The sequence below is a fragment of the Falco naumanni genome, chromosome 8 (genome assembly GCF_017639655.2).
Source record: "Falco naumanni isolate bFalNau1 chromosome 8, bFalNau1.pat, whole genome shotgun sequence".
NCBI lineage: Eukaryota > Metazoa > Chordata > Aves > Falconiformes > Falconidae > Falco > Falco naumanni.
This window is the reverse complement of record NC_054061.1, coordinates 38,234,909-38,261,962: the sequence shown is the minus strand read 5'-3', so window position 1 is coordinate 38,261,962 and position 27,054 is coordinate 38,234,909. Positions and strand designations below refer to the sequence as shown.

The following is a 27,054-nucleotide window of genomic DNA, read 5'->3' as shown; positions in this document are numbered from 1 at the left end:
CACAGTCCGTAATTAGAAGTTGTATTTTATGCAAGTCTTTTTTTTATTATTATTATTTTATTCTTTTCTTTCTTAAATTGAACTCTGGAAGGAGTACAGCTAGTGGCCATTCTTTTCAGAATATAAACAAGTACCAAATCATGCCTGTAGCGGTACAGATGAGGTAAGTCTGCATGGTCTTGTGTACTAAATTAGACATAAATTCACTTATTGCTTGTCCAGAAGATTGTAGAAGTCTTCACTTGAAGAAATTTCAAGTCCGCACATTGTAGAGATACCTGATACATCTGTAACAGCAATAAAGGTACTGATGTTTCAGCCATCCCACACTTGCTGTCTGCAGTCTTTCTGATACTCTGCACTGAACAGTGTATCTGTAGGTTGTGCAGAAGCAAGATGGCTTCTGCATACACTGCATTTTTATACACACCAGGATTGCATTATCTCTCTTTACCTTTGTATTGCACTTATGTTAGATAATTATACATTATGATTTAATAATTCATCTGAATTGTCTCTGGCTAAGACTCTCCAGTCCTGTAGCTGCAGCTTTTTTTCCAGTTTCCTAAATGATTGTCTTTATGTCAAAATGCATTCAGTGCAAAACCATTACTGAATAAACATAATAAATTCAACATATTCAATAAGCATAATAAACCACAGTAAAACAGAACTTCTAATTCTGGGTGGTGCACTCCTGATTGCAGGGAGGATAAAAGTTCAAAAGCAGTCTTGTCAGCTAAAAGTGCACCATAAATGCTGCTCCTCTCTAAAAAAACTAATTAAACACAATAGAAGTTAATATTAAATGGGAGGAAATAGCAATAAATATGTATTTAACTCTAAATACGTTTTGTTGGACTGTGACTGTTTTAAACATGATTCAGGTCATTTGCTTAAGTTATAACTTGTACATCTTGTTGTGCCTTACCTGATCATTGTCGGTCTGTATGGGGTTGCACTAGGAATTATTCATTGATGTTTTCTGCTGCTAAATAGGAATATGGATCTCAAAGTATTTTACTTTAATCCATCAACTGAGTTTCACTTTAGTTAATTGAGACTTTAAAGCAAATCGTTAAAATACCATGTGATATTTAGGTTTTTCCAACTTATTTGGCTAAGTAGGGTGATTACTGTAGTTAGTTCTGTTAACTAATCTGTGATCATTTCAAGAAGCCATATTTTGCTTGACCATAGTAAAAATCCTTGAAATAAAGGCATTCACTATGCTTTTAGTTTTCATTCTACGGTAGAGACCATGCTAACTATGACATTATTTTACTCTCAGTTGATGTGGAGATAAATAATTGGCAGTTCTTTGACCCTGTCCTTTATCCTTCTCAGTTTTTTATACAATATCTAGAATCCACTAGAATATTCTTGTTTTCCAGTTATTTCCAAATACTTCCAAGAATGGTCCAGAAAACTGAACCACTAATTTTGTGAAGAGTTTTAGGCTCTTGGAAGTCCCTTGATCTTTACTTCAGATGAAACACTTTAAATTATATTGCAATAGTGCATTGTATCTTTTTATTGTTGTCGATGGTGAAATTTCTATTCCAGTAACACTGTGCTGTGGTTTGGATACATCCTCTTGATTTTTTCAAAACCAGAACAAAAAATGGATGCTGGCTATTTCTTCCTGTTTTTTATCACCACTTGCTATTTCACCATCTAAATTCAGTAAAACACATGTATCTGAGGTGGGGTTTATTTTCCTTTTAATATATTTTTATTTTTTAAAAAAAGTGTTAACTTTGAATGAGTTGGGTGCTGTCGTTTTATGAAGGATATCATGCTTGCTGGTAGAGGTATAGTACTATGTGTTTAAGGTTGCTTGGTCTCTGTATGATAGGTTAAAATAGCTTGGGGTTCTGAATAAACTGGTTTAATTACAAGACACTGAGAAATTCAGGGCAAAGTGTAGAAGTATACTGACTAAACCACATGAAATGACAACAAGACCTAAAATTTTGAAAAAATAAACCCAAGTACTTTTACAGGAAATAAACACATCAGATATTCTTTTGCAGAAAGAACATTTCTGGTTTGTTCCTTGCTCTACCATTCCTAGTGGTAGAAGGGTTTAGTTCAGCTGTTCAGGACAGAATTGTTGAATGAAGGTAGTTACAGAAAAGCAAGCTGTGAGGGGAATATGGTTTTTGTCTGATGCTGTCTTGAGTCCAGGACGGGTAGTCAGTCCTGAATTACTGCCCTGGTTATGAGAGATGCTGCTCTAGATTGCCTTTTCCTTGCTCTGGGGCATCAGCTTGCAGAGCTTGATTGATTTGTCAGTCTTTCCTAGCACAGCAGAACTAGGTGGATCCTGTCAGTGTACCCTGTACAGTGCAAATGATCTCACTATCAGGATAAATTAAGAGGAGGGGGGGGAAGTGCTTCAGAATAGAAGGGGGCACATGACAGAGGAAGAACTAAAGAGGATAATACTTGTGCTCTGTGGCTCCTGCCTTTACTGGCGTGCTGTTGATAGGCAATATCCTTCCCTGTCGGCTTTCAGACCTTAAAGTTCCTTGTGGTGTTCAAAGGAGGCTGGAATCAAATGTTTTAACAGCTTTTCTTGTAAGAAATTTTTATCCATTCATTGCCCTCCAATATATTTCATAGTACCGTGACAGGCAGAATACAGCTCTCTTACTATTCACCAGTTAAACTTAATTTCTCATGTTCCAAATTTGACCCACTGAGTCCTATATATTTTTTGTTTTCTTTTCCACGTTACCTTAACTTATCAGTGTGTCCTTTTGATTTGGATTGATGTAATCTTTCCCTCCCTTTTCTACTTTGCCCTGTGAACACCTTTTTGTATGTATTTCTACAATGTGTTAAAGGTGAGTTCAGTTTTAGAAAAAATCAGAAATCTGATGTGTTATTGTTAGGCTCCAGTTATTACAGGCCTTCCTCTTACCTGCTTAAATATTTTTCTTGTTACTGCTCTTTGCTTTTCTTCTTTTTTTTCTTTTTTTTCTTTTTTTTCTGTCCATGGATTTTGTGTTGCTCCTTTCGTATTCTTTGGAAAGGGTGGCTTTTTGTCCAGTGTTCGTTTGTGTGTATGTCCATATAAAATCCTCTCCTTTATGCTCATTTCTATGGAGTTACTTTCTTTCAGGTATCTGCTAATGTCTTGTAACAATACTGAATTTTCTTTTGTGCTTGCCAGCTATGTAAGTTCCCATCATTTATGCCAACAATTGCTTTGAGCTGTGAAAAAGTCTTCTACAGAAGTTGAATTTAGTTGTTGCTGTTTGCTGTCTTGTTCAAAGACACTATTTGATTTGAAATGAAAAAAAAAAAAAAACCAAAACACATGATGAGCAGTGCTGTACGTTATTTTGGTTAAAGATTAAGTAGGTGCATTTGACTAGGTGATCACCTGAGGTTGTTAGTCTTGCTTACTGTGATTTGTAAGAGGCTGGTGTGTGAGACCAAGCCTTTGATTGTTTAGAAGTAACATTTTGAGTGTAAAACTGTTTAGTCTGGCTCATTCTTCTTGCTATGAAACAAATTTTTATAGTATTTATATCTGATTATCTGTTTTACAGTCTGAGAAATTACCTGTGAATGCTCCCTCTTCATGTTCACCTGGCTTTTTTATCATCTTTTTTTTTTTTTTTGTAGATGTCTCTGAATAGCAATGCTAGCAAATTTTGATTTCTTGTCAGTTTGTTTTAACTTGCATGTGCCTAATATAGTATAATCTCCAACTTAATTTATAATGGAGTAATTATAATGCAACTTTCTTTTTTTGAGTTGACACTGTATCGTTTTGCTTTGGTGCAAGAATGGGGAATTATGCATCCTTGGACTGATGTATTTTAGTGAAAATTTGTAGGGAATTGATATGCATGAGATTCCTGTCCTGCTATTGGAACAGTTTTGAACTCTGAAGGTGTAAGACACCTTTCTATGTAGGTAAAGTGTTACGAAGTCTGAATTTCTTACAAAATCAGGCAGATAAATTGCTTCGCTGCTTTTTTTTTTCCTGGTTTTTTAATATGAGGCAGCATGAAAGCCGGCTTACGTTCTTAAGTGCTTATATGTTACCTTTACTGTTCTCATATGATTAGTTTATGGTTCTGATATTAGACATAGCTAATTTTACTTTTTAAAAATTGTACTTCTGTTACGAAGTTGGATGCTGTAGAACAGTTTCATTTCTGCACACTGTATATCTCCATATTCCACAGAACTAAACCAGCCTTTCTAGTTCACTTAATATTTACCTCATATAGCATCTGCTTGCTTTCTTCCTCTGTTGTATGAGGGTAAAGGTTGTTTTTTTTCCTAGCCTACAAGTTTTTGAATGTGACCAAGTCAGTCATGAGAGACGATGTAATGTGTATGCCAGTGTTTGTGTACTTCCCGTCTCTCAGTAACAGAGAGGCAGCTAAATCCTGTTGCATTTATTATAGGAGAAGTGTATGCATACGGATAATTAGCACAGAGTATTTGAACAGCTAGATGATTGTCTGCATGACTTATTTGCCCTCAGGCTTTGTTTCATTTGCCATAAGGAAACTAAAAACTATTTCCAAGAATCACCTGGCTATTTTCTTCCTTCAGTGGCACACTCAGATTCTGAAAGACTTCCAGGCTTTCTATAAGGTGGCTGATGGGAAGTGAATCATGAATATGAATTAGCATCTCTCCACCCTTATATCCAAAATGCTGTTGCTAGGATAATTTTCTTTGTTTGCTGCTCTTATCACATCATCACCTTTTTGAAATTCGCTCTCTGTCATCCTTTCTTTAATTACATTCAAATTCAAGCTGCTTGTGTGTCTCTGCAAGACCTTGACATAATCTTATTCTACCTTTGCATCTGCTCTTGTGTTTTGCTGCCTTTGCTTCTCCTGATATTTTTTTTTCTGAGTTCCAGTTTTCTGTTTCACTTCCGTTTTGTCCTGGATTATCTTCTCTTCTCTGTGTGTGTGTGTGTGTGTGTGTGTGTGTTTTGCTAATGATACTTTGTAACCATGTATTAGGGTATACTTTTTTTCCCTTGCTACTGAATGTGGTTTGGGTTTTTTTGGTTTAAAAAATGCTGATTTTTGTCAGCTTGTTTTTACTCTCTCCCTACACTCTGCTGTTGTTACCATCCATTGCAAAAGTGGGCAGTTAAAATCAGAAGTGTTTTCTCAATTCACAAAGGTGCAATCTTCATAAAGTTTGATCTGGTTCACCTGTTTAATTGGAATAGCTTATTTTTGAAGTGACACTAAATGCTAACAAAAAGATGGTTAAAATGCTGGTGATTAATAATACTTTATATTTGAATAGAAAGAAGTTTGGTTGAAAGGGATGATAAAGTGAGAAGTCCCTAAAGCTTTTCAGAGAATTTTTTTTTTCTAGGTTGGTGTGTTTGGGTATTTTTTCCTTCTAAGGAATAAGAAGGAAGTGGAACAGAAAAGAAATAGGTGCTCACTCATTAGCTGATGTTCTTCTAATGAGAGATGCCACAGATTAGTGCTAAAGAATGAAGTCTTGTAGCTGGAGGAACTTGCAGAAGATGTTTCCTAATCTGTTCCTTCTTCTTGAGCTTGCCTGTCCTATGTGAGTCCTGTCAGTCAAATACCTTGAGCTTCCAAGTTTGGTTATTTCAGCTAGGTTGAGGAAGAACGTATGGGACATTTTTGTTTGAAGATATAACTTGTTCGTGTTTTCTAAAGTGTGACAGAAGATTTAAAATGCCTCACAGCACTTTTGTATTTCTTTGAAATACTTACAAGGAAATATTACAAATGTACTTCATCCAATGTCATGAAACACATTCTTATGTTTAATGTATTACAGCAGATAATTAAACATTTTATGAAAATGACACGAGCTCTTCACAGTTTTCCTTTTCTATTATGGAGCAACATAAGCTTTTTTTTTCCCCCTTTTTTTGTCGAAATGGATTTTTGTCTTCTGCTGTGGTGGCATCAAGAGGCTGGAAGACATGTTAGTAGTAAAAGCTGGGGTTGTGTCTTGAGACTGCAGGCAGCCCAGGCCAGATGTACTTCTCACTGTCTTACAGGCTTTAATATTTTACAAAGCATTAGACAGGAGTTTCTTTCCCACAACATGTGGAAGCTGTTTCAGGTACTGTTTTGAGGCTATCTATAGACTTGATGAATTGTATTTTCAGCTTTATTTTAGTTCTAATGTGCTCTCTTACATGCTCTCTCAACTGAACTGATTTCTGATTGCAGTGGGGCCTCTGGATATTCTTTAGAAGCCTGGTCTCTTCTTGGTAATTATGGAGCCTGAAACAGACAATAGTAGATGAGTCATCTGATATGTAGGTAAAAGGCAGTATACAGCAGAGACCTTTATATAGCTTTTAAGTTCAAATTCTTGCTGAAAAATATGCCAGAAGTGCCTGAAGCTTTCTAATTCCACTGGTGAAATGAACACTGCTTAAAAAGGCTGCTTTTATTAAATGAGTATGTAAGAGACACAATGCCAGAAACTGTTAGTTGCCTAACTGAAGATGCTCAGAAATCTTTTGGAAATTTGTAATTAATTTATTGTTAGCTAGAAAATTGGCAGAATTTCACAGCTTGCCCACCTCCCCTCTGTTCTCAGCCATGTGCTTCCACAGGTGGCCCTATGCTGCATCAGGGGTCATTTGACACTGGTAAGGAACTAAACAATAAGGAAACAGGTTCTGTTTAAAATAATAAGTCATATTCTGTTGGTGTAGGTCCTTGAATGAACTTGCAGGGAAATAATCTGTTTTATCAGAGTAGGGTAGATCTTTTGGCTCTGAGTCAGAAGGGTGGATGGTCCACTGCAGCTGAGAAAAGGGAGGAGGGAAAAGGCTCTCCCTACTTGGTCACAGTGACTGCTTCAGAAATTAAAGAATTTTCTTCTATGATCTTGTATTAAAAAATTCAAATTATTCCTGTGGTAGGCTGTGTTACAACAAATCTCATTGTCTGTTTAGGGATATATCCCTAGGTTTTTGCTCTTAAGCTCTGTAAGGGCATCTCGGAGAAAGATTATTCAAATGGTCCTTAATTATTGAGGTTTTCTTAATTGGCCCATGTTCAAGATAGACAGGGTTTGTTCATAAATATACACCCTGTGTTCCTAATTTTCCGGATAACTTGTATATTAAAAGTTAATATCTGCTGTCTTCTAGAAGTATTTGCTTTCAGGGGTGTTGGGATATCTGTGTAATGCTCTTGAATTATGATGACAAAAACATCAATTCAAATTTCCTAGTTTATATAATTGGTAGGTATTGATGCCTCTTGACTTGTGTTGTGAGTTTCGTATATATTTATGTATATGACCTATGTATATATAATTCTGAACACAGAATTTTGAATGCCAGGTATAGGAACCTGTAGAAAAAGAAGCAATGGTTAATAACCTGGAGTAGTGGCTCCATGTAGTATATGGAGTAGTACCATGTAGCAGAGCGTTATGGCTAATTAATCTACTAATCATCACTTGGGGATGTAGATAGAGATTAAAATCAGCTCAAGTCTAGAAGAATATTTAGTTCAGGCTTTGTGTCTTCTGAAAGCCTATATATATTGCTCAGAGCCAGTGACGCTTTGGGAACAATATCAGTTTTTTCCACACATTATATGCAATCTTATTTGTAGTTTATATGCATATTTGATATGTAGAATATTAGAAAAACTGCCTGCGAACAATGATGAGTTGACTGTTTTACATGGCTTTGACAACTTCAGTAACTGCATTTTTGGTTTTGCATTTTAGGAAATAAAATAATGCTAATGAAGCAACCATTTCCCTGAAGTTCAAGTTTTCAGACTCACTGCCATTATGGGTAAGTCTTGCATATAATGTATATAAAAATTTAATTCTTATACTTTACTATTGAAGACCAAAAACATTAATGTAATACCATTCCTAGGAAATGTGTGCTTTGGCTGTATAACTCGATGTAATGTCTACATGAAAGGAAGAGTTCAGCTGCTTTGCTAGTTTTCAAAATACTCCTGTGTTTTTTCCATTGGAATATAGTGGCAGAAAAGTGCTATGTGGTAACTTAAAAATTCAAGTATGGGAAATTGACATTCATGGTATTAGGGTACTGAGCAATATTTACTGTGCTGTAAATGGTAATGCCTGTTGGGGGGGGGTGCAGGGAAGTCTGTATCAAAGAACTTAATCGTATTGTCTTCTGTCATTGCAGTGCAAAGCCAGGACTATGTAGATGCTCTGTTTTTCCAAATATGTAGCACATTTGTATTACTTTAAATTTGATGTCTTTTTTTTTTTTCATTTCTACATGCTTTTTTATGAGTTGACCATGTTGTTGTTTTAATCAGGTATTGGTGCTCGCTCTCAAAAAAAATCACAACAAACCAACCAACAAAAACACACACATTATTGTGTTGCTTTTATCTCTTGGTACGCTAATTTTTTCCTAACTTCATGCTTAATAATGAAGTAGCTAATCTAGGAATACAGCACTCCATATTTCTGATATTCTTCAACATCTTGTGTGAGAGAAATGACTGTTGAGTTGTATTGTATATCCAGTAAATTGTAGATGATTTGCCACAATGCTTTTGTTTACTTTTTATGAAATATGCTACCTAGTGACCACTGGGAACTGAACCTCCTTCAATCAGCTGCTAAAAGAACAATATTTTTTTTTATCACTGAGCACTAGAATAGGCTATAATGCAGTAAAATACTTGAACTTTTTATTTTAGTGGAAAGTTTTGAAGTGTATTTTAGTGTGAGAAAAGAATAACTGAGTTGCAAGAATGCCTTCAGTTCTGCCATTAAATATCGCTAGTAAAACTTGCTCTTATAGATTAGCATATCTTAGTAGAGTTATGAATAATGACACCATGAATGCAATCAAAGTCACTCATTTTCAGACCAGCTTTCTGATCTGTTAGAAATCTTTTAAATTATAATACTGAAATTGCACAGTTTCCTGATGCGACAAATATATTGGGTTATTTTTTAATATAGTCTGAAGAAATTCGCATCATTGCTGAATAGCTGGAATGCTTGCTTGCTGATTTTTAATCCTGAGTTTTTCCTCAGGTCCATGTTTGAGAAATACTGTTCTTTGTAAATCACAGCACTTAGCAATGAATTCTTCAACATATATATCCTTTATGAAGTCATGTGAAGGCATACATACTTTGCAGATAAATTGTTATCCATTGTTCTAGGTGCATGTTGTGTATAGTGCTTTTGCTGTGGCAAGGAATTAATACAAAATATCATGACTAAAGACAATTTGTCATAAATGTGCAGGCTTTTTTGTTCCTACGTGCTTTCCTGTCTAAAGAAGCATCCCAGTTCCAGGGCAAATCTTGTCTAGCATGGCCTCAGGCCATCACAGCTGCAGCAGATCTTCAGGGTTTCAGATTTTGTGTGAACTTGAAATGTAGCACTCCTGCCCCTAAATTCTCCCCTGGGTTCTGTACTTCTGTTTCTCCTTGTGAATGACTCCTGTAAGCCCTAAAAAACCATACATTTGCAGTCCAGGAAAGGTTCTGTGGTGTTTTGGTTTTGTTTTGTTTGTCTGGGGTTTTTGGGTTGGGTTTTTTTTTGGTTGATTGTTTTTTTAGAGACTCTGTGGGCCATCAGCAGATGCTCAGGCAGTGGAGGTGTTCTTTTGGGAGTTTGTATATGCTTCCTATGTCCATGACCTTACCTGTTCAGGACAGAAGAAAAATGATTCAAAAGTACTTGGTGTTTTTTTGTTAGTTTTGTTTATTTTTTTTTTAGTTTTATTTTAAAAATTGGGCAGGGGGAGTATGGTTTCTAGTTAACTTCTCATCCATGGACATTATTTGAAACAAAGTAGATAAACCTCCACCCACCCCCTCCTTTCTCTTAATACAGCCTGCAGTTCTGTAGAGTTGTCAAATCTCTGTTGTGACTTCAGTTTTTCACACCTGCCATTTATGTGTGTTTACTTATTATGCTGTTTATTTCCTTTAGCACTGTTAATAATTAAAAAATACGTTTGCAACACAGCAGTAATTCTTTTTAATTTGGCAATTATGTATTGAAGTGTAATATGGTCTTGCAGATTTTAGAATAATGCCTGCCTAATTGTGAAATGGAGACAGTTGCACTTCAAATGTAACAGTCATTTATACTTCTCTTATCTGCTGTTTTTCTCTGAGCAGATGAGCAGCAAGCTTTGAATTCAATCATGCAGGATTTGGCTGTGCTTCATAAGGCCAGTCGTCCTGTATTGCCTCAGCAAGAAACAGGAAAACCAAAGTCATCTTCACCTAAAAAACAGGTAATCCTTAACACCCTTACTAACCTATTGAACATGGAATGTCCTGCTGTGACTTCTATAATTATTTTTCTTGCCAGACCAGTGATCATACCAGAATGAGCTATTAGTCTCCCATGTGTGCTGCCATTTTCTTTTGTTCATGTTCTTAAATTAGCAGCAAAATGAAATGGTGGCATTTCAGACCAGATCATAGTGTATGCTTAAATTACTCCAATCCTGATAAATTGAATATTATAGAGGTATTTTGACACCGCATGTAGAATTTTTTATTGTTATTTGATTGGTGCTAGACTATTTTAAGAGATACTCATACACGATAGTTTATTTAGAATGCTTCTTTCAAATGAATTTTATAGGTATATTAGATTGCCCAGTTGTCAGCTATGTCATATTAAAGAATGACAGTACAGCAGCAGAAACATACTTAAGCTCCTTTACTACATCTTTGGCCTTGATTTTTTGTTTGTTCACATGCTGGAAATGAGAGGAGTTCTCAGCTCTTTTTTTTTTTTTTCTGCAGATACTGAACACAGATGGAATAGTAGTAAATACTTAGTTGGTAGGTTTGAACTACTATGTGGAGAGATTAGGAGAGAATGTAGATTTTTACCAAAATTGTTGTAATAGCCCTTTTGAGGTAACTGTATGTTTATTTGATTGAGTATTTAATTGACGGTCCATTATTTCCTGAAACATCAGTTTGTGCAGTCTTGTTTTAACATGTTAAAGGTCAAAGTATTTGAATATATTTGGCTTTTAAACTGTCGGGAACCAATGACTACCTCTTTTTTTCATTCTATGCTTTAAAAGCTGTAAGAGTTCAGTATGTAACACGGTGGTGCTTTCCTAGTGTTTCCATCTGAGCTGTGACTTTAGACGCTGTAGTAGTGTGCACATAAGATCCAAAATTAATATAATATGTGTTTAGAAAGTTAAAAGAAAAATACTTGAGTCATTTCTGAGTTTAAATGTGGTAGTAGTGAGGGGGTAATATGTTTATCATTATGTTTAAATTTGTGGATTTTGAAAGTAATCACTTGTGAATCAAGTAATTCTTTTGGAAGATAGAATATTGTTAATTGAACTGTTATTTGAATGCATTTTTTCCCTGCAATAGTTGCTAATACAATTTGATGCTTAAAATTATGATTTTGCAAAACAAGTTTATTTCCATGTAACTGCAGATATTTACAGGTATCTTTGTTACTGGGAAATTGCATGAATGCTGACTTATTTACTTATGTGGGTTTCTATGGTAACGCTTATGAAACAAGATATGTTTCTTAAGCCTGAAATGCTCAGCTCCAAAGTGTACATAAAAACCTGTTAATAGTACCTAAATCTACCTGCCTTTTCATGGTAGAGAATTCTTTGGTAATCAGTTCCATGCTGAATTTGAAATCCTGAATCTCTTACAATATTAAATATATTGGTAGAAAATAAAGTGTTTACTTACAAAAGCATTCATTGTACTTCAGAATAATTTTTTGTGGGTTTTATGTGCTTTTAAGCATCTACCAGATACCTCAGTGGAAGTAGCTTGTTAAAATGCTTGGTGTATGAGAAAGAAGAGAAAATTAATGGACTGCTCAGGGATTTTACTTCTGGTGTAGGATTATTGAACAGGATTTCATGGCCTTCATTAAAGGGAGTAGTAACAAACTAATAGTGGTTCCTTTATCTCTTTTCTTATAGAATGATGTTAGAGTCAAATTTGAACATCGAGGTGAAAAAAGGTAAGGTGGGAACATAGGAAACAATCTTGTCTTTTAATTATTTGTAGAATTTTGATAGGCTTCTACCATGAAATTTCAAATAAACTGTTCGAAGTGTTTCAGATATCTGAGTATATTTGGCTTGAGTTCAAATTTGATTTTGATATGAACACAGTTTAAGGAGAATTAATCTGTTAAAAATGTGGACTCTTAAGTATGCATAAATGCAGAAGTATCTTACCGTAGCTATGTCCTGTGTAATATCTTTCATTTGTTTACCCTTCAGATAGATTTGTAGCCTAGAACAATTACTTAGATAATTAGTATAGATCTCAAATGTGAACAAAAAATTTTCTTTGCTGCATCATGTACATAATAAATGCATGTAAATATATTGTTCTGTAACAGCCAGAGGAAGAAGCCTAGATCTTAAAGCTCAGTATTGGATTGTACTTTGCAGGAACCAGTCTGAGAACAACTGTATTGGGAAAATTTATTAGACTTTACAGTTAGACCATTTTCATTGCTAATCTTGAATAATCAGTTAAAATTTATTTTCCTTTTGTATAAGAGAGGTGAATGATGAATGTGCTTAAAATATACAAACATCTATCCGTGTATATCTCTGCTCTGATGGCTGCTCAAAAGCTTTTACAGAAGTTGATTTACAATTCCATGTAGAACTGGTTTGTGGACAACTAATTTTGTCTGTATGTCTCTTTCTGAAAGCATAAACCTTCATTGTACTTCCAGAGAAGTGATTATAGAATTATTAATAACCCTTAAGTAAAGATTGTTTCAGAATGAAACCTATGCTACTTCTGGGCAGTCCTTAGTGTGATGTGCAACAGATCAGTGTGTATTCATGCTGATTACAGTATGTGCCCTCTGTTTAGTAAAACAGGTAGGGTAGTAAAAAACCTAGGGGTAAGTAAAATAGCAGTAAGTTCCATGTATTAACATTCTTCAGCTTCTTTCTATCACTTTTATGAACATCGCATGTAACAGCGCATCAGTAATGGTTGAGTGCTGTAAGTAATTTGGAGGAAATAAGTCTTTTCAGAAGCTTTGAAAATTGAAGACTCTTCTACCTAGCAATTTCTTGTGAAATAAGCAGAGGCATGAATTTGAAATAAAATGTTTACTCACTGCCAGTCTTTGTGGACAGTGCATTTTTGCAGATTAAGACCACAATGGACTAAGTTAATCAATTCAATATGAATACAAGCATAAAGTAAGTGTGTGGGAAAAATACCTTTCCCAAGCTTTTATGCTGATGGGCCTAGCTCAGTTTTGGACTGTCCCAAGTAACCTGAGCCTGCTTGCCCTGGGGTACTGGGCAGCCAGGGTTCATTGCTCAGCATGAATTATTATACTTTTGTTGCCTGACCATGTAGATCTAAAGATAAGAGAATGAAATTATGCAAGAAAAATAAGTTACACAATGGCTTTCTCACTAGTTTTGAAAAAGGGAAGTGGAAAAGAGAAGTGATTCCAGAGTTTGTTTCAGTAGCGAGTGTGGCACTGTACCGAGGAGTGTGCAGTGTGATAGGCGGAGTTCCATGCTTGCTAAACAAATTAACTGCAGTGGGAATTGGTGTTGGGGTTTTTCTTAAGATTTTTTTTTTCAGAATATTTTTTAATTAAAGTGGCCCAGCTTCTAGCCTCATTTCAGTGAGAAATATTGTTCCCTAACCTGTGTATGATCTGAAGCACTGACAAAAGGGACAGTTACCCTTTGCTAATTTTTCTGCTTCACAAAATTTGCATGCTGTTTCTTTTTTGAATGTGAATTGAATATACATTACTATCTTCGTCAATTCTGAAAACTCTCGTTAATGGTGGTGTGTCTCAAATAATACAACAGTTTTCTATAGTGGAAGGTCAGTTACAGGCATTTGGGGCTATTTGGTTTTACGAGACACTGGGTTAAAAGGAAATCGGAGTTGTTGTACTACAACTGCACCATTCTTGCAGGAGCACATTTGAAGCACAGTTAATGATGCACCCAGCGTTTTGAGCATGTAATTCTTTACGGTAAAGATGGTGACATTTAGTTACCTTCCTCAGATAGACTTTTGCATTTTCAAAAATGTGGACTGCAGGAGTAATTCCTTTCTGATGCTTATGCTTGGCAGCCTATGGTACTTGATTGTCTTAGTTTTATAAGTAGAAAATTTTAGAAGTTTCTAAGAATTTGCTTCTGAAATAGAGGCATGCAAAGCATGAATATAAGCAAGCAAGTAAAATAGTCATAATGAAATCTAATTTTACACATGATTATCCATTAAAACCTTTTCACTGCTTTTCTTTTTTAATGACTCAAAATACGGAGGACAGTGAATAAATCATAGCCTCTTATGGTCTTTTTAGTAATAAATTTAGTTCTAAGACAGTTCCTAAGTAATGACTTGCCAGATTTTCATCACTAATGGACAAAAATTCTTTAACTTAAATTGTGTTTCAGGATCCTGCAATTACCAAGGCCTGTTAAACTTGAAGATCTTGCAGCCAAAGCTAAAGTTGCTTTTGGACAGACTATGGATTTACATTACAGCAATAATGAGGTAATATTCTGTATTTTCTAAATTATTGGTAACTTGAACATTGATTATTTTAAGGCTGAAATTTACTCCTATAAGCAGTGAGAACCACTCCCTATGACAAAACTTACTCCTGTGACAAAACCCCAAGTTTCTACTGTGTGTGTTCTCAACTATATATGGCTTGTCTAAGTCAGGATAGGCAGGAGATCCATTAAATGTTTTACGAGAAGAGTCACATCTTAATGAATTATGTCTCAGACTTGATGGGGAATGACTAAATTGTCTTTCCGCTCTGCCACAGTCCTGTTGTGTGACTTTGCCAAAGTCTTTTTGACTTTGACTGAGCTTTGTTGTGTTTAAATTTGAAATAACATTTATCCTTTCTTGTACACGTTTTTTTTTTCTTTAAGGATTAGTCTTGTTAAGTAATAGCTAGAATGCTGCATTTAGTAATGTTTAGATTGGAGAGCTAGGCTTAACTGTTGCTTATCTTAAAGTGGCTCATTCACAAGGTTTTCTTGGGAACAGTGCTAGTGCTGTCAAGCCACTTATGCTTGATCAATATTACTTCCAGCTTTCCTTTAGAAGTAGAGATGGAATTATTAATAGGAAGTATATTTGCAGATGCAGGATGCATTCTTGGCAGTTACTTCTGATTTTTGCCTTAGGTCAGCAAAATGCATAGAGGGTTATTCGTGTGCTTTGTTATGCACAACATAGTTGCTGTATCTAATCTGCATCTTTGCAGAAGAAAATGTCTGTAATTGCTGTTTGTTGGTTACTGGCTACCTTGCCAGGCACTTCTGTGAAACTGATCCTCAAAATGAGTAATTCCAACAGAAGGCTTTTAGAGATTAGGAAGGTCAGAAGAAATAGCTGTTCATGATGCTTTAGCCCCAGCTCCTTCCTGTGATTTTTAGGCACTGAACAAGTTTTCTGCTTGTCAACTTCTGCACTAGTTGGCAAACCACCTTTCAGAAATGTGATGGTAATAACCTGTGTCATTAGCATTGAAACTGCAACTTAAAAAGAAGAGTATGCTCATTTGTTATCAAGACCATCCTCCCTCATTCCCATTTCTTTTTGTATAAAAGTACTGTATTTCAATTGATGTTGTATTTGAGCATCACTGCTTGAATCTGTTTACAAGTAGAGTAGATTTTTAAAAAAAATTATATTGTGTGGTTCCTTTGTTGTAAGTAGAAGTTGTAATTTACAACCCTGAAACATAAGCCCAATTTTAATCATTACAGAACTCTGATCTCAAGTGTACTTTAATGGCATTAACATTTTCTGTTCCAAAAATACATGTATGCCAAGTTAATTCTTATTAATTAGATCCAGTTGAGATTCTAGTGAGGACTACAGTTGTTCCGTGTGGATAACATCAGTCCTGATATACTTCCTTAAAAAATTCTGTTTCTAATGGAAAAATTTAGTGATGCAACTTCAAACATATGGTGAGATACAAAAATGTGCTTTATGCTGTATAAAGTAGGGCTTCTTTTTATTTCTGTTGCAGACTTGCATTAATTCAGGTGATGGCAAATACATTGACAATTGCATATGTTTTTCTGAAACTTGTAAGATAATAAGTTGTACATAGGTAAAATGGTTGCTCCTTCGTTGTGAAGACTTGTTCCACCATGCTGTACCTATTGATGGCATCTGAAGGAAGTTAAGGTTGAACTTCAGATATTTTGGTGCTGACTTGAGCATTGTTTAATAAATTTTATTTTCAAGTTGTACAGAATGAAAGGAAAGATAGCATTACTTTGTTTGTTTCTCTGTGGTTTACTTCCTCATTTCTTTCTCATGTCCTGTTTAAGACATCTTTTTTAACTATTTCTCCCATCCCCCTTCCTTTTTTTTTTGTAGCTTGTAATTCCATTAACCACACAGGATGACCTGGACAAAGCTGTTGAACTGCTTGACCGTAGTGTTCATATGAAGAGCCTCAAGATATTGCTTGTAATACATGGAAATACACAGGTATGAGTTGACATGCTAAATGTCTTTTTTTCCCCTCAGTTTTCATATTGAAGTATAATATGTATCTTTTCTTAGATATTCGTTTTTCCAATTGAAAATATTACTATTTGTTTCTTCAGTTCACTTTAAGCATCTTTTAGCATTTTGTATTGAGTCAGTTTTAACTTTTTCCTAGATTCCATTCCTGTCTTTGTTTGCCTTTCTTACAGTGGTAGAAAACTGTTCCTTAATAGGATGATGATGTGATACATATTTGACAAGCGCATAGAATTTAAGTAACTGTAGTTATTTGAAACTGTTCTTTTAAGTCATGTCTTGGTGATGCTCCTCTGTGGCAAGTTAAATGTTTGTTGTAGCAAATAGTAGCAATGGACTATAGGTTAAATATTGAGTTATTTTTGTATCATGGCCATAACATCGATAGGATTTGTGTACTAGTACATACTGGAAATTATTTATAAATATAAAGAATGAGCTACTAAAATACATTAGTTTTTATATCAATTAGCAAGCTTCTTTTCGACTGTTTGAAAAAAGGCATGTGCTGCGCAAAGCCTATAAAATTTGCAAAGCATTTTCATTGTCAGGAGTATAAGGTAATAACTGCAGTTTGTAATATGTATGCGTTTTCAGTCAGCCAGTGTAAATAACGTGGAGCCCTTGCCCTCACTGGAAGATTTAGATAATACAGTATTTGGTGTGACAGACAGAAAAAGGCGACTGTCTGTAATAGGTAAGCTGCACATTTCAATAGATTTAATTGTAAAAAACTTTTCTGTTGTAATACTCTCTTCATTAAGATTTTGATCTCAACACAAACTATTTGGATTTCTCTTACTCATCAATGACTTTACTATAGAGTTTGCACTTGAGGGAATGGATTTTGAATTTTAAGTCAAAGGTGATTTCAACATATTTAATACAGGAAGTTGAGCAAACAAATCACAAGTAAATAAATCTGTGTAGAATTACCTGAGGTAACTGACAGGTATCCTAAAAAGTTGATGTTATTACTCCCCCTTATTTTCATATACAGGAATAGGTTACTGAAAAATCTGTGTATATGGCAATGCATTTCCTTGCTCAGTTTAGGACTCCCATACATTTTTTAATCTTAACGTGAGAACATTTGCTTAAGATACTTACTTTGGCATTGATAAAACCTTTTTTGCTTATTCATGTTTTAAAGTTGGTGTGATGTTAACTTCCAGAATTAATTATGAAATTAGAGAGTTTAATGAATAATTATTCAGACTATTTAATTGATGTATTATGCATTTTTTATAAATAGATGTTATTTGTGTTCTTATAATGGTTACAAAGAAAAACTGAAGTTCTCAAGAGTTGTAAAGGGTTAGTTGACATGGGTGGAAGGGTTTGGATTTTTATTTTGTTTCAAAAGAAGAAATTTGCTCAGCTAGATGTGCAGAGAAATTATATTTCTGTTCACATATAATGAAAATTCTTTTTAATGCCATTGAGGCAACCCTGCCCCAAGTTTTTTATCATTACTGGATTACAGATCTTAAATGCTACACCGACGTCTTGTATTGCATAGGCTTTTGGGAAATTTCTAAAACAAGAAGTGGTCCAGGCAGGCTCAATGCCTATGAAGCATTTGAAAAAAGCTCCTGGATTCTGAGTTAGTGAAGAGACTCTTACTGGCCCTTTTCTTTCAAAAGGTTCTAATACTCGTGACAGGAGTTCACCTCCCCCAGGATACATTCCAGATGAGCTGCATCAGGTGGCCCGAAATGGGTCCTTCACCAGTATCAACAGTGAGGGTGAATTCATTCCAGAAAGTATGGATCAGGTACGTGTGTGATTTATTAAAATTAAAGTTTTTCTTATGTTGATTTATGAAATACTGCTGTTCAAGAAGGATATGGCATCATTAGAAAGAACAGCTAAAAAACTATGACAACCCTAGAAAACATGATCTGTGAGAGGTTAAAATAATCATGGTGGTTTAGTCTTGTAGAACCTGTTTCTTCTCTGTAAGTCTTTTAATTATTTAAATATGTTGCTACAAGGAGAAGGATAATATTCTTAATTTCCATAATAGTTGAGTGAGGTAGTGATAGATATAACTTACAGCAAGAGTTTTCTACATTAGAAGGCACAACCCCCTTTATTTTAATGAGAAGGATATGTAAGCAAGACTAGTTTTACAACTTTCCCAGGAAATTAAAGGAGATTTTAAAGAAGTGTTTGGATCTGTCAGAATTATTTGGACTCAGTTGATACTGTGTTGGTGTGGAGGCAAGGGAATGTTGGTAGGCCTGATATAAATAAGCTCTGGAAAACTATGGTCACATTTTTGTGTGAGGATCACAAGCGTATGCTGTTTTGTTCTATTTATTCAACTATGTTATTGGTGTGGGACATCAGCACACTTAGCGTGAATAAAAATCCTGCTCTCTGAATATCAAAATTGCCCTTAAAAACAGCCAGAAAAGATAGAGGAATGTAATGGCTTACAGAATTGACAATGGAGAAAGAGATATTTTAAGGAGGAAAAAAAAATAATGTTGCGTGCCCGAATCACTTCGAGTTCTTGTTGACATTGGCACTGTATTCACAAATGGCAAGAGGCAATGGTTTTTATGAGCCGATTAAATGAGAGACAGATGATAGAATAAAAATAGAGGCAAAGAGATTGTGCAATTTGTTGCACAATTTTTATGACTGAGCTGGGATTAAAGGCTGAATCTCCTAATTTCCAGACCAAGGTGCTATTCATTATCATAGCCACATGGTCAGATCCAGCCCAGGCCTGGATTCATTCAGTGAAATGATTACTTTTACCCTGGGTGAAGTAATTTTTGGTCACTGACCAGTCAGACAGACAGATGATGATCTCTGAGACCCAGGGTGTTGGAGTATACACTCCAGAGTAGTGAAGAAACATGTAACCTGTCATGTACACGTTGCTGTGTAAGCTGTCAGCAGAGTTTAAATACAGGAATTCTGCTTTCATAGGAAGCCAGATTAGTTCAGCCTCATCAGCCTCAAGGGCCAGATTTGCGTGTTGGGAACTTCCAGCCTTTGTTTGGTCCATCCTCCCTAAGTTGCTGCATCACCTTGGCAAGCGTTGACCATGCTGCCTGTATCTATCACAGCTGCCTCACAAAGACAAGAAGGGAATTTAGAAGTGGAAGGCTTTGCTCTGCTCTGCTCCCTTTGTTGATCTACCTGAGCACAGCTATTCACATTCTGACAGCAGGCCCCACACTTTCCAGAAGAGATGATGGGTTGGATAGAAGTGGGCCATGGTCTGCCAGTTGGACCATACTGTTATGGTTATATATACGTACAGCCGTATGTTATAGAGGTAATTAATACAGCAGCATACGGGCTTTTTTGCCTTTCAGGACCCACTGTTCCGCGTGAGAAAAGAATAATATAATTACTGAACCTATGGTAAATGTTGTCCTTCCTGATACTGAGTTCATATAAGTGTCTTGAGTTTGCAGAGTGCAAACTCACTTTCTGGACACTATTTTTTTAAATAAGTCCTTGATTGGTGCTTGGTAAAGTGTGTGCTAAGGACCTTTAGGATGCAGCACACACTATAAAAATGGGAGAGGTAGCTACTTAATTTACAGCAGAAGACTGGTGTCCAATTCATAGAAAATAATAGATGTTGTATAATACACCAAAGCAAACTTTATTTTAGGAAGGAGCTAATTTTAAAGACAACAGATGAACTTTCCACTCTGATTTTGAGAGGCAGGCTGGTAAAATTGTTACACTCAGTAATTCAAAATTTAGATTTCTGAAAAATATATCCATAAAACATTTCAGATTGCTTTACTACAAAAAAAGAAGCAAGTGATGTTTGACAGTCATTAAATAAGGACTTAAAGGGTGGTAGTGTGAGGTAAACAAAACCAGTATCAGCCAACAGATGTAGCTGGTAATCAAGAGGATGCTCTTGATTATCAATCCATTTCTTTTTCTCTGGATTAAAGCTCAAGAAACAAGAGAAAATGTTGATGATGGTTTTCATTATGTAACAGAACTGGCCTAGATAGTCAGTCATAAATGTTTAAAAGCTTTTTATAGTATTTGATTTCAGCTGTTTTCTGTGGCTGCTAGTTGTCCAAACTTAAGCCACTACAAAAATTATGTAGATTGTATTCATCACAATCTGGGTCATATTTGAGATTATTTTTTTTTTTGGTGATGACAACAAAATCACTTTGTTTTTTTATCCGTTAGAGGCCTTATTATTATTCTTATTCTGTTAAGCTACTCATGCAAATATGGTATATACAGGAAGAATGTAGCAGTACAACTTGCTATGTACAAAGCATGGTAGAGAATGAAATACCTTAACTATATTCTACTTAGATGCCAAGAAAAATGATAGTCCTTCTAGGACTACAGAATGCAAGTTTAACTATGGCAGCTTTTTCTCTAGTAATTAATATTTCTGGTTAGTTTGTTTGTTTTTTTTCTTAGGTGTTTCAAAGCAGAAACCTTCAAGTATTTAAAGTTCAAACACAAGAAAAACCCGAAAGAAAAACCAACCCTTGAACTTCTGTTGTCTTTCTGTGTTTGTTATTTGTTAGATGCTGGATCCATTGTCCTTAAGCAGTCCTGAAAACTCTGGCTCAGGAAGCTGTCCCTCACTTGACAGCCCCTTAGATGGGTAAAAATTACTTACATTCATTATTTATCTTTATTAGATTGCGTAATGTATCAGTTGTAACATATAACAACTCTTCAACAACAGCTATTACTGAACTTCTTCCAGAAATTCCTCTGTATGTTATGGAACATTTACAAAAGCTTATTGAAGCTTAATTGCTTACTAATGCACAGAAAAAGTAGCATGCTTTTTTTAAAATTTGTATTTAAAACACAAAAATTTTAGACTTCAGATCCTACAAAAAGTACCGAAGATTTTTTTACTACATTTTGCCAGTCTTCCTTATATGTGAAGTATATTCCTTGGCCGTGAGTCACCCTGTGAAATTCACACTTCTTAAGTACTGCTATATGAAGTGTCCCTTTTCCAAGACAGAGGGTACCTAATTCAAGAAAGAGGGTAGAATAATTTAAAGACTTCAATAGACAATCCCCTCCTTTCTTTGCAATTACTGTCCATTCCTCTGCCTTTGTTCCCATTGCAGGTTTTCCACTTATTTTTCTTTGTTTAAATGTGTCTGTTAAGGAGAGGCAGTGTGTACTGTGGTAGGTCTGGAGATCTGTTTTGATTGACCTGTTAGGAGATTGATGTGTTTTGAGAAAGTCACTGTCTGCATTTTTTCAGCGACCAGGTAAGCCAAACAGAACATACTCCTGTTTGGCTTATGGTTGGTCAGGCAAATAACCTTGGGTCTTACGTTGCACAGATTGGCTACTATTTTATTTGGAACTGCTATACAAATAATATTGCTAATTAAATATTTTATTTAATTGGTAGAAAGGTAAAAGTTTGTAAATCATTGCCTGTGGCAAATAGAGCTATAGTATTCCATAGTATCATTTTATTTGAGAATATGTGATTTGAGGACACAAATACATTTTGTCTAACATAGATTTTTGAGTTAAATAACAAGTCTTCATTTCATAAGCAAGAAAACAATAGATGTGAAAAGTATTTTGTAGTTGAAATGTGATACATTATACATACACAGTGTTTAATTTAGCTATGTAAGATAGAAATTCTACTAAACTGCCATTTTTTTTGTTGGGTAGGGGTGAGTCAAAGAAGGGGAAACAAAGCAATCTTAATTCAATTCACGTTTCTTCTTCAAAACTTCTTTAGATTTTTTTCTTTACTTCATTTGTCGCCTCTACTTAGTTTGTTTTCCTTTTTTCTTTTTTTTTTTTTTTTCATTCAAATATTTCCTACAAAGATGTAGGTTTTGTGTCTTCATTTAGCTTCTGTTACCCATTAGAGAAATCCTTACCAGAAAAAGGAGGACATTGTTTTGGTATGTTTATGGAAATATACTGTAATCGGTTGCTCTGACTGGCAATCCCATCCATTCCTTTTGGTGGCTGGGAGTTACATACCAACTGTAGGTAAGAAACAGTGTGATCGTGTAAGAACCAAAAATTCTTCATCATTCTATAACTCAATAAAATTACTCTCTTAATCCTATGACTTTCATAGAGAGAAGAGGAGATATTTTGAGATGTTAAAAGGTTCTACATAACTTCGGTTATATTCCCTCAGGAGTTTTTGTAGGCTGTATAAGAGATTTTGCCAGTCTATAAACCTTTGTGTTTAGCTGTAAAGGTTTTAAACTTAATAGTGCTCCTTTGTGGCTTTACTTGCGATAATTCATGTTTTCACTAATATCATCGCTCATTAACAGAGTCCGTTGCTTTCTTACTACATTAAGCTCAAGAAGCAAGATTTTCCATTGTTACTGATTTTGGACTGTTATTGATACCTATTAGATTCGATTTTCAAAATTGGGTTCCACATTTGTAAACCAGTGCAGCAACTTGTAGAGCAGTAACTTTTCATCAAAGCATTTGTGAGACAGTAAGATTGAATATTTTAAGTACTAGATTAACAGCAGGTTTTAGATGCTGTATGTTTTTACACTTCCAGAGACAACTACCCCAAAACTCGCATGCCAAGAGCACAGAGCTATCCAGATAATCATCAGGAATTCTCAGGTAGGCAAAAATCATTGGCTTTCCAGAACTCTTCCTCTTGCAGGTAATAGTGCTTAGAATAGAGTTTCACATTGAGAGGTATTGTGTTACACAAACTTAATACAGTAGGAGAAAACAAAGCAACAAAATCAAATCCAAATGCACACAGTAAAAGATACAATGACATATAATATCTTCCAAATGTTTTCTTCTAGGTTATTGTGTGTAACACCACTGTTTGTGTGCATAGTATAACTTACCTGCTTCTCTAAAAAGAACAAATGTTGCAGTGGATAGGGGCATGCAATAGTTTGTTAAACTGGACAGTAATATCCATCTCAAGCTGGCACATAACCTTGGTTTATATTTGTAGTGGTTTAACCCCAGCTGTCAGATGAGCACTACACAGCTGCTTGCTCACTCTGCCACAGTGGGCTGGGGAAGAGAATCGGAAGGGTAAAAGTGAGAAAACTCATGAGTTGAGATAAAGACAGTTTAATAGATAAAGAAAAAGCTGCACACGAAGCAAAGCAAAATAAGGAACCAATTCACTGCTTCCCATTAGGAGGCAGATGTTTAGCAGTTTCCAGACAAGCAGGACTTCATTGCACCTAACAGTTAGCTGGTAAGACAACTGCTGTAACTCTGATCATCCTGTCCTCCCTTCCTCCTTCTTTCTCCCATCTTTTATTGCTGAGCACAACCTCATATGGTATGGGATATCCCTTTGGTCAGCTGGGATCAGCTGTCCCAGTTGTGTCCCTTCCAGCTTCTTGTGCACTCCCAGCCTACTCACTGGCAGGGCAATATGGGAAACAAAAAAGCGTTGATGCTGCATAAACATGGTTCAGCAATAACTGAAATATCCCTATGTTATCAACACTGTTGTGGTCAGGAATCTAAAACAAAGCACCATACAAACTACTGTGAAAAAAGTTAACTCTATCCCAGCCAAAACCAATACATGGAGCCTTTATTTTCTCCTGTGTGAAATGAGGATCTCTTTGAAGTGCTCATGACTTCTGTAATAGAAAATACTGCAAAGTGAAAGGATGAAGGAGAAGTGTACTGTGCCTATAAATTAATCGTACTGCTGTTTTCATATGATACTCTGGCTTGAATCCAAGTTGCTGTGTGTGGTTCAGGATACAAAGTGCAATGGGTAACCTTGAAAGTGCTCTGAAACATCTCTCATGGACATAGCTCCCTACAGAATTTTGTTGTTGTACAATAATTAGCTTCCAGTGAATCCAAGGTGTTTTGTGGACCTTAGTCTGTTACATACTTTAAAGCTTCTATTACTTTGGTTTATGAAGGTTTATCCAGATGACATTTGATGTGTAACAAAACCAGAGTAGTATATAAAGTCAGAAGAAAGAAAAACATCCAGCTGGCCTAGTCTTTCCTCCTGCCACAACCAGTATCAGGCTTCTGTAGTGTGCCCTATTCTTTCCTCGGAATATATTGCTAGTCATGTGTAGCTTATGGGTTCTGCAAATGCAAGATGCTTTTCTTTGATTTGGTGGATTATTATTTTTTATTAATTCCACACATTTTTCCAGTCCCTATTTCAACTTCTATAAAATTTTTCAGTATCAACAGTATGTTGTGACAAGAAGTTGTGCAATTTATTGTGTTTTATCAAGAAGTGTGCTCTCTTGTGAGTTTTTGGTTTGTGTGGGATTTTTTTGTTGTTTGTTGTTTTGGGTTTTTTAATAGACTAGTTTCCCTTTGAGCTGTTGCTTTCCTAGTCTATAGAGGCCTCCATTCCTTATGGAAAAGTAATTTTGTATCTTTGATCATCTCTGTATTACTAAATCTTTTCCAGTTTTACTAAATCTTTTGAAATGGAATAGACTAAAACTTTCTTTAGTATATTGTAATGATTTATACCATTTAATTTGCTTCTTGGCCAATACAGAATGTTCAGCTGCTGCTTTATTGGGACTCTCCATCACAAAACTTTACACTAGCCTATATGGAATTTCATCTGCCATTTTATTATCCAGTCATGCAGACTGTTAATGGCTTTCTGTAATTCTTCTATTGGCTTTATTTCTCAAAATTATTTTGTTACTTTACTATTCCTTCTTCTGTCCAGAGAACTCATCCATAATTAAACTGTATGAGTTGTAGCCCAGATTCCTCTGGAACTGTTTACCATTTACTCCCATCTTATGTCCTTATCTTCTAACTAATTATTTATGCATGAGGGACTTTTCCCTTTACGTTATGAATACTCCTTTCCTTCAATATTTTTAAAAAGAGGACCTGTTTTGTGTGTTTCAGTAATTCAAGCTGTGTTGACTCATTCACCATTTTTTCATATTTATGCATCTTTAAATTTTAATCTTTGTAATAGTTTCTGCCAGTTTTCCTTTAGAAACTATTTTTAAAACTGGAGTAATTAGGCATGCTGCAGTCCTCTGACATTTGTTACAAACCACTTGAGCTGTTGAATTCTTCATCTTTGGAACTTTTGGCTGAATGTCAGTTTAGGTTTGTGGGTGGTTAGATTTGTGGCTTTTGTTCTATAACTGTTTTTGCTCTGATGCTTGAACTTGAAGCGTGTCCTCTGATATGCTCCCCAATGTTTAAGTTTATAATACCAAAACAATTAATTTAATATGCTTTTGTCACATTTTAAATTTTGAAATGTATCTTTTTATTTTCTAGTAGAGTATGATATTCCAATATTTGAGAAATTTGGAAAGGGTGGGACTTATCCCCGAAGGTACCATATTTCATATCATCAGCAAGACTACAATGATGGTAAGTGTGGGTACTGTAAGAGTTCTCCTTCATTAATCTGTTTCTCTCTTCTTAAAAAGTGAAGAAGAAAATTTAGATTGTAAAATCTTAATGAATGAAAATATTGAAGATATCGAGAGCTTAACTTCTTTCCCCAAATTCATTTGCTAAAACTCCAGTGTTTGATAGAGCTGTTGAGCAGTCTTTCCTCTGGTAAAGTTATGGATTACAGAATTCATGACTCATATAACCAGCTATGAAAATATTCTCTATCTCTGGCCATGCACAAGTCATCCAGTATAAGCTTTTGACCTTTGTGACCCTTTTCTATCCAGAGTAGGTATGTCAGTTAGTTTGTCATTTGTTTTGTTTAAAAAATAACACCAGTACAGTGGAGTTCCTATTAACAGTTTCTCAGATTAAAAGAATAAATATAATTGAAGTGCGGTAATTTAAATTGAGAATTAACAATAAGCTGGTGAAATCAGTTGTCGGAATGCAAGACAGCACGTGCCGATGTGGCCATGAAACTGATTTGGACAGTAATAACACTGTTGGAAATTTAACATGTTAAATTTCCAAAGGAAGGAAAAAGGAGCAGCTGAAGGATTGTCTGAGTTGAGGGTGTGTCATGCACTAGTTGAGAAGTGTTAAGAAAAAATTTCTCCAGAGACCAGATGGTTTCATTTGCAGTATGGAATGAGCACAGCAATAAATGGAATTCTGTTTACAGAAATCACAGAAGAAACGCATTGAAGTACTGCAAGGCAGCTCTGGTCCAGTTCCTTGCTCTAAGGCAGGATTAAAGAGGCAAAACTTTGTCACACTGACTTTTACATAAACTCTAAATTGACTTTAAGAGAAGAGATACTAATTTTCTTTATGTAACTTCCTTTGAAGATAGCTTATCTTGTAACTTATCTTTCTCTGTCTTTTCAATAATTTTCCTGCAAATGAAACTAGTAACTAGTTACTCCATTTTCACACAGTGAAAAATTGGTCACTGCTCATATGTAATGCTGCATCTCACACAAAGGTTGGAAAAGACCTTTGAGATCATCAAGTCCAGCCGTTAACCCAGGACTGCCAAGTCCATCACTAAACCATGTCCCTAAACACCGCATCTATGCGTTTTCTAAATACCTCCAGGGATGGCAAA

At 35.4% G+C, this 27,054-nt stretch overlaps 1 protein-coding gene across 2 annotated transcripts in view; it reads left to right on the top strand.

Annotated features, from left to right (window-relative positions):
* Window positions 1–27,054, top strand: part of MAP3K2 (mitogen-activated protein kinase kinase kinase 2) — a 56,395-nt gene that overhangs the window by 11,767 nt on the left and 17,574 nt on the right. Inside the window, exons 2-11 of one of the 2 annotated variants that reach the window (XM_040603429.1) lie at window positions 7,741–7,810; window positions 10,149–10,267; window positions 11,963–12,003; window positions 14,450–14,549; window positions 16,407–16,520; window positions 17,154–17,253; window positions 18,203–18,333; window positions 21,098–21,177; window positions 23,098–23,165; window positions 25,824–25,916. In XM_040603429.1, the coding sequence (XP_040459363.1) occupies window positions 7,807–7,810; window positions 10,149–10,267; window positions 11,963–12,003; window positions 14,450–14,549; window positions 16,407–16,520; window positions 17,154–17,253; window positions 18,203–18,333; window positions 21,098–21,177; window positions 23,098–23,165; window positions 25,824–25,916 (850 nt within the window). In that variant the 5' untranslated portion in view covers window positions 7,741–7,806. Of the gene's footprint in view, window positions 1–7,740; window positions 7,811–10,148; window positions 10,268–11,962; window positions 12,004–14,449; window positions 14,550–16,406; window positions 16,521–17,153; window positions 17,254–18,202; window positions 18,334–21,097; window positions 21,178–23,097; window positions 23,166–25,820; window positions 25,917–27,054 lie in introns of both variants that reach the window. The other variant, XM_040603428.1, reaches the window with a different exon arrangement.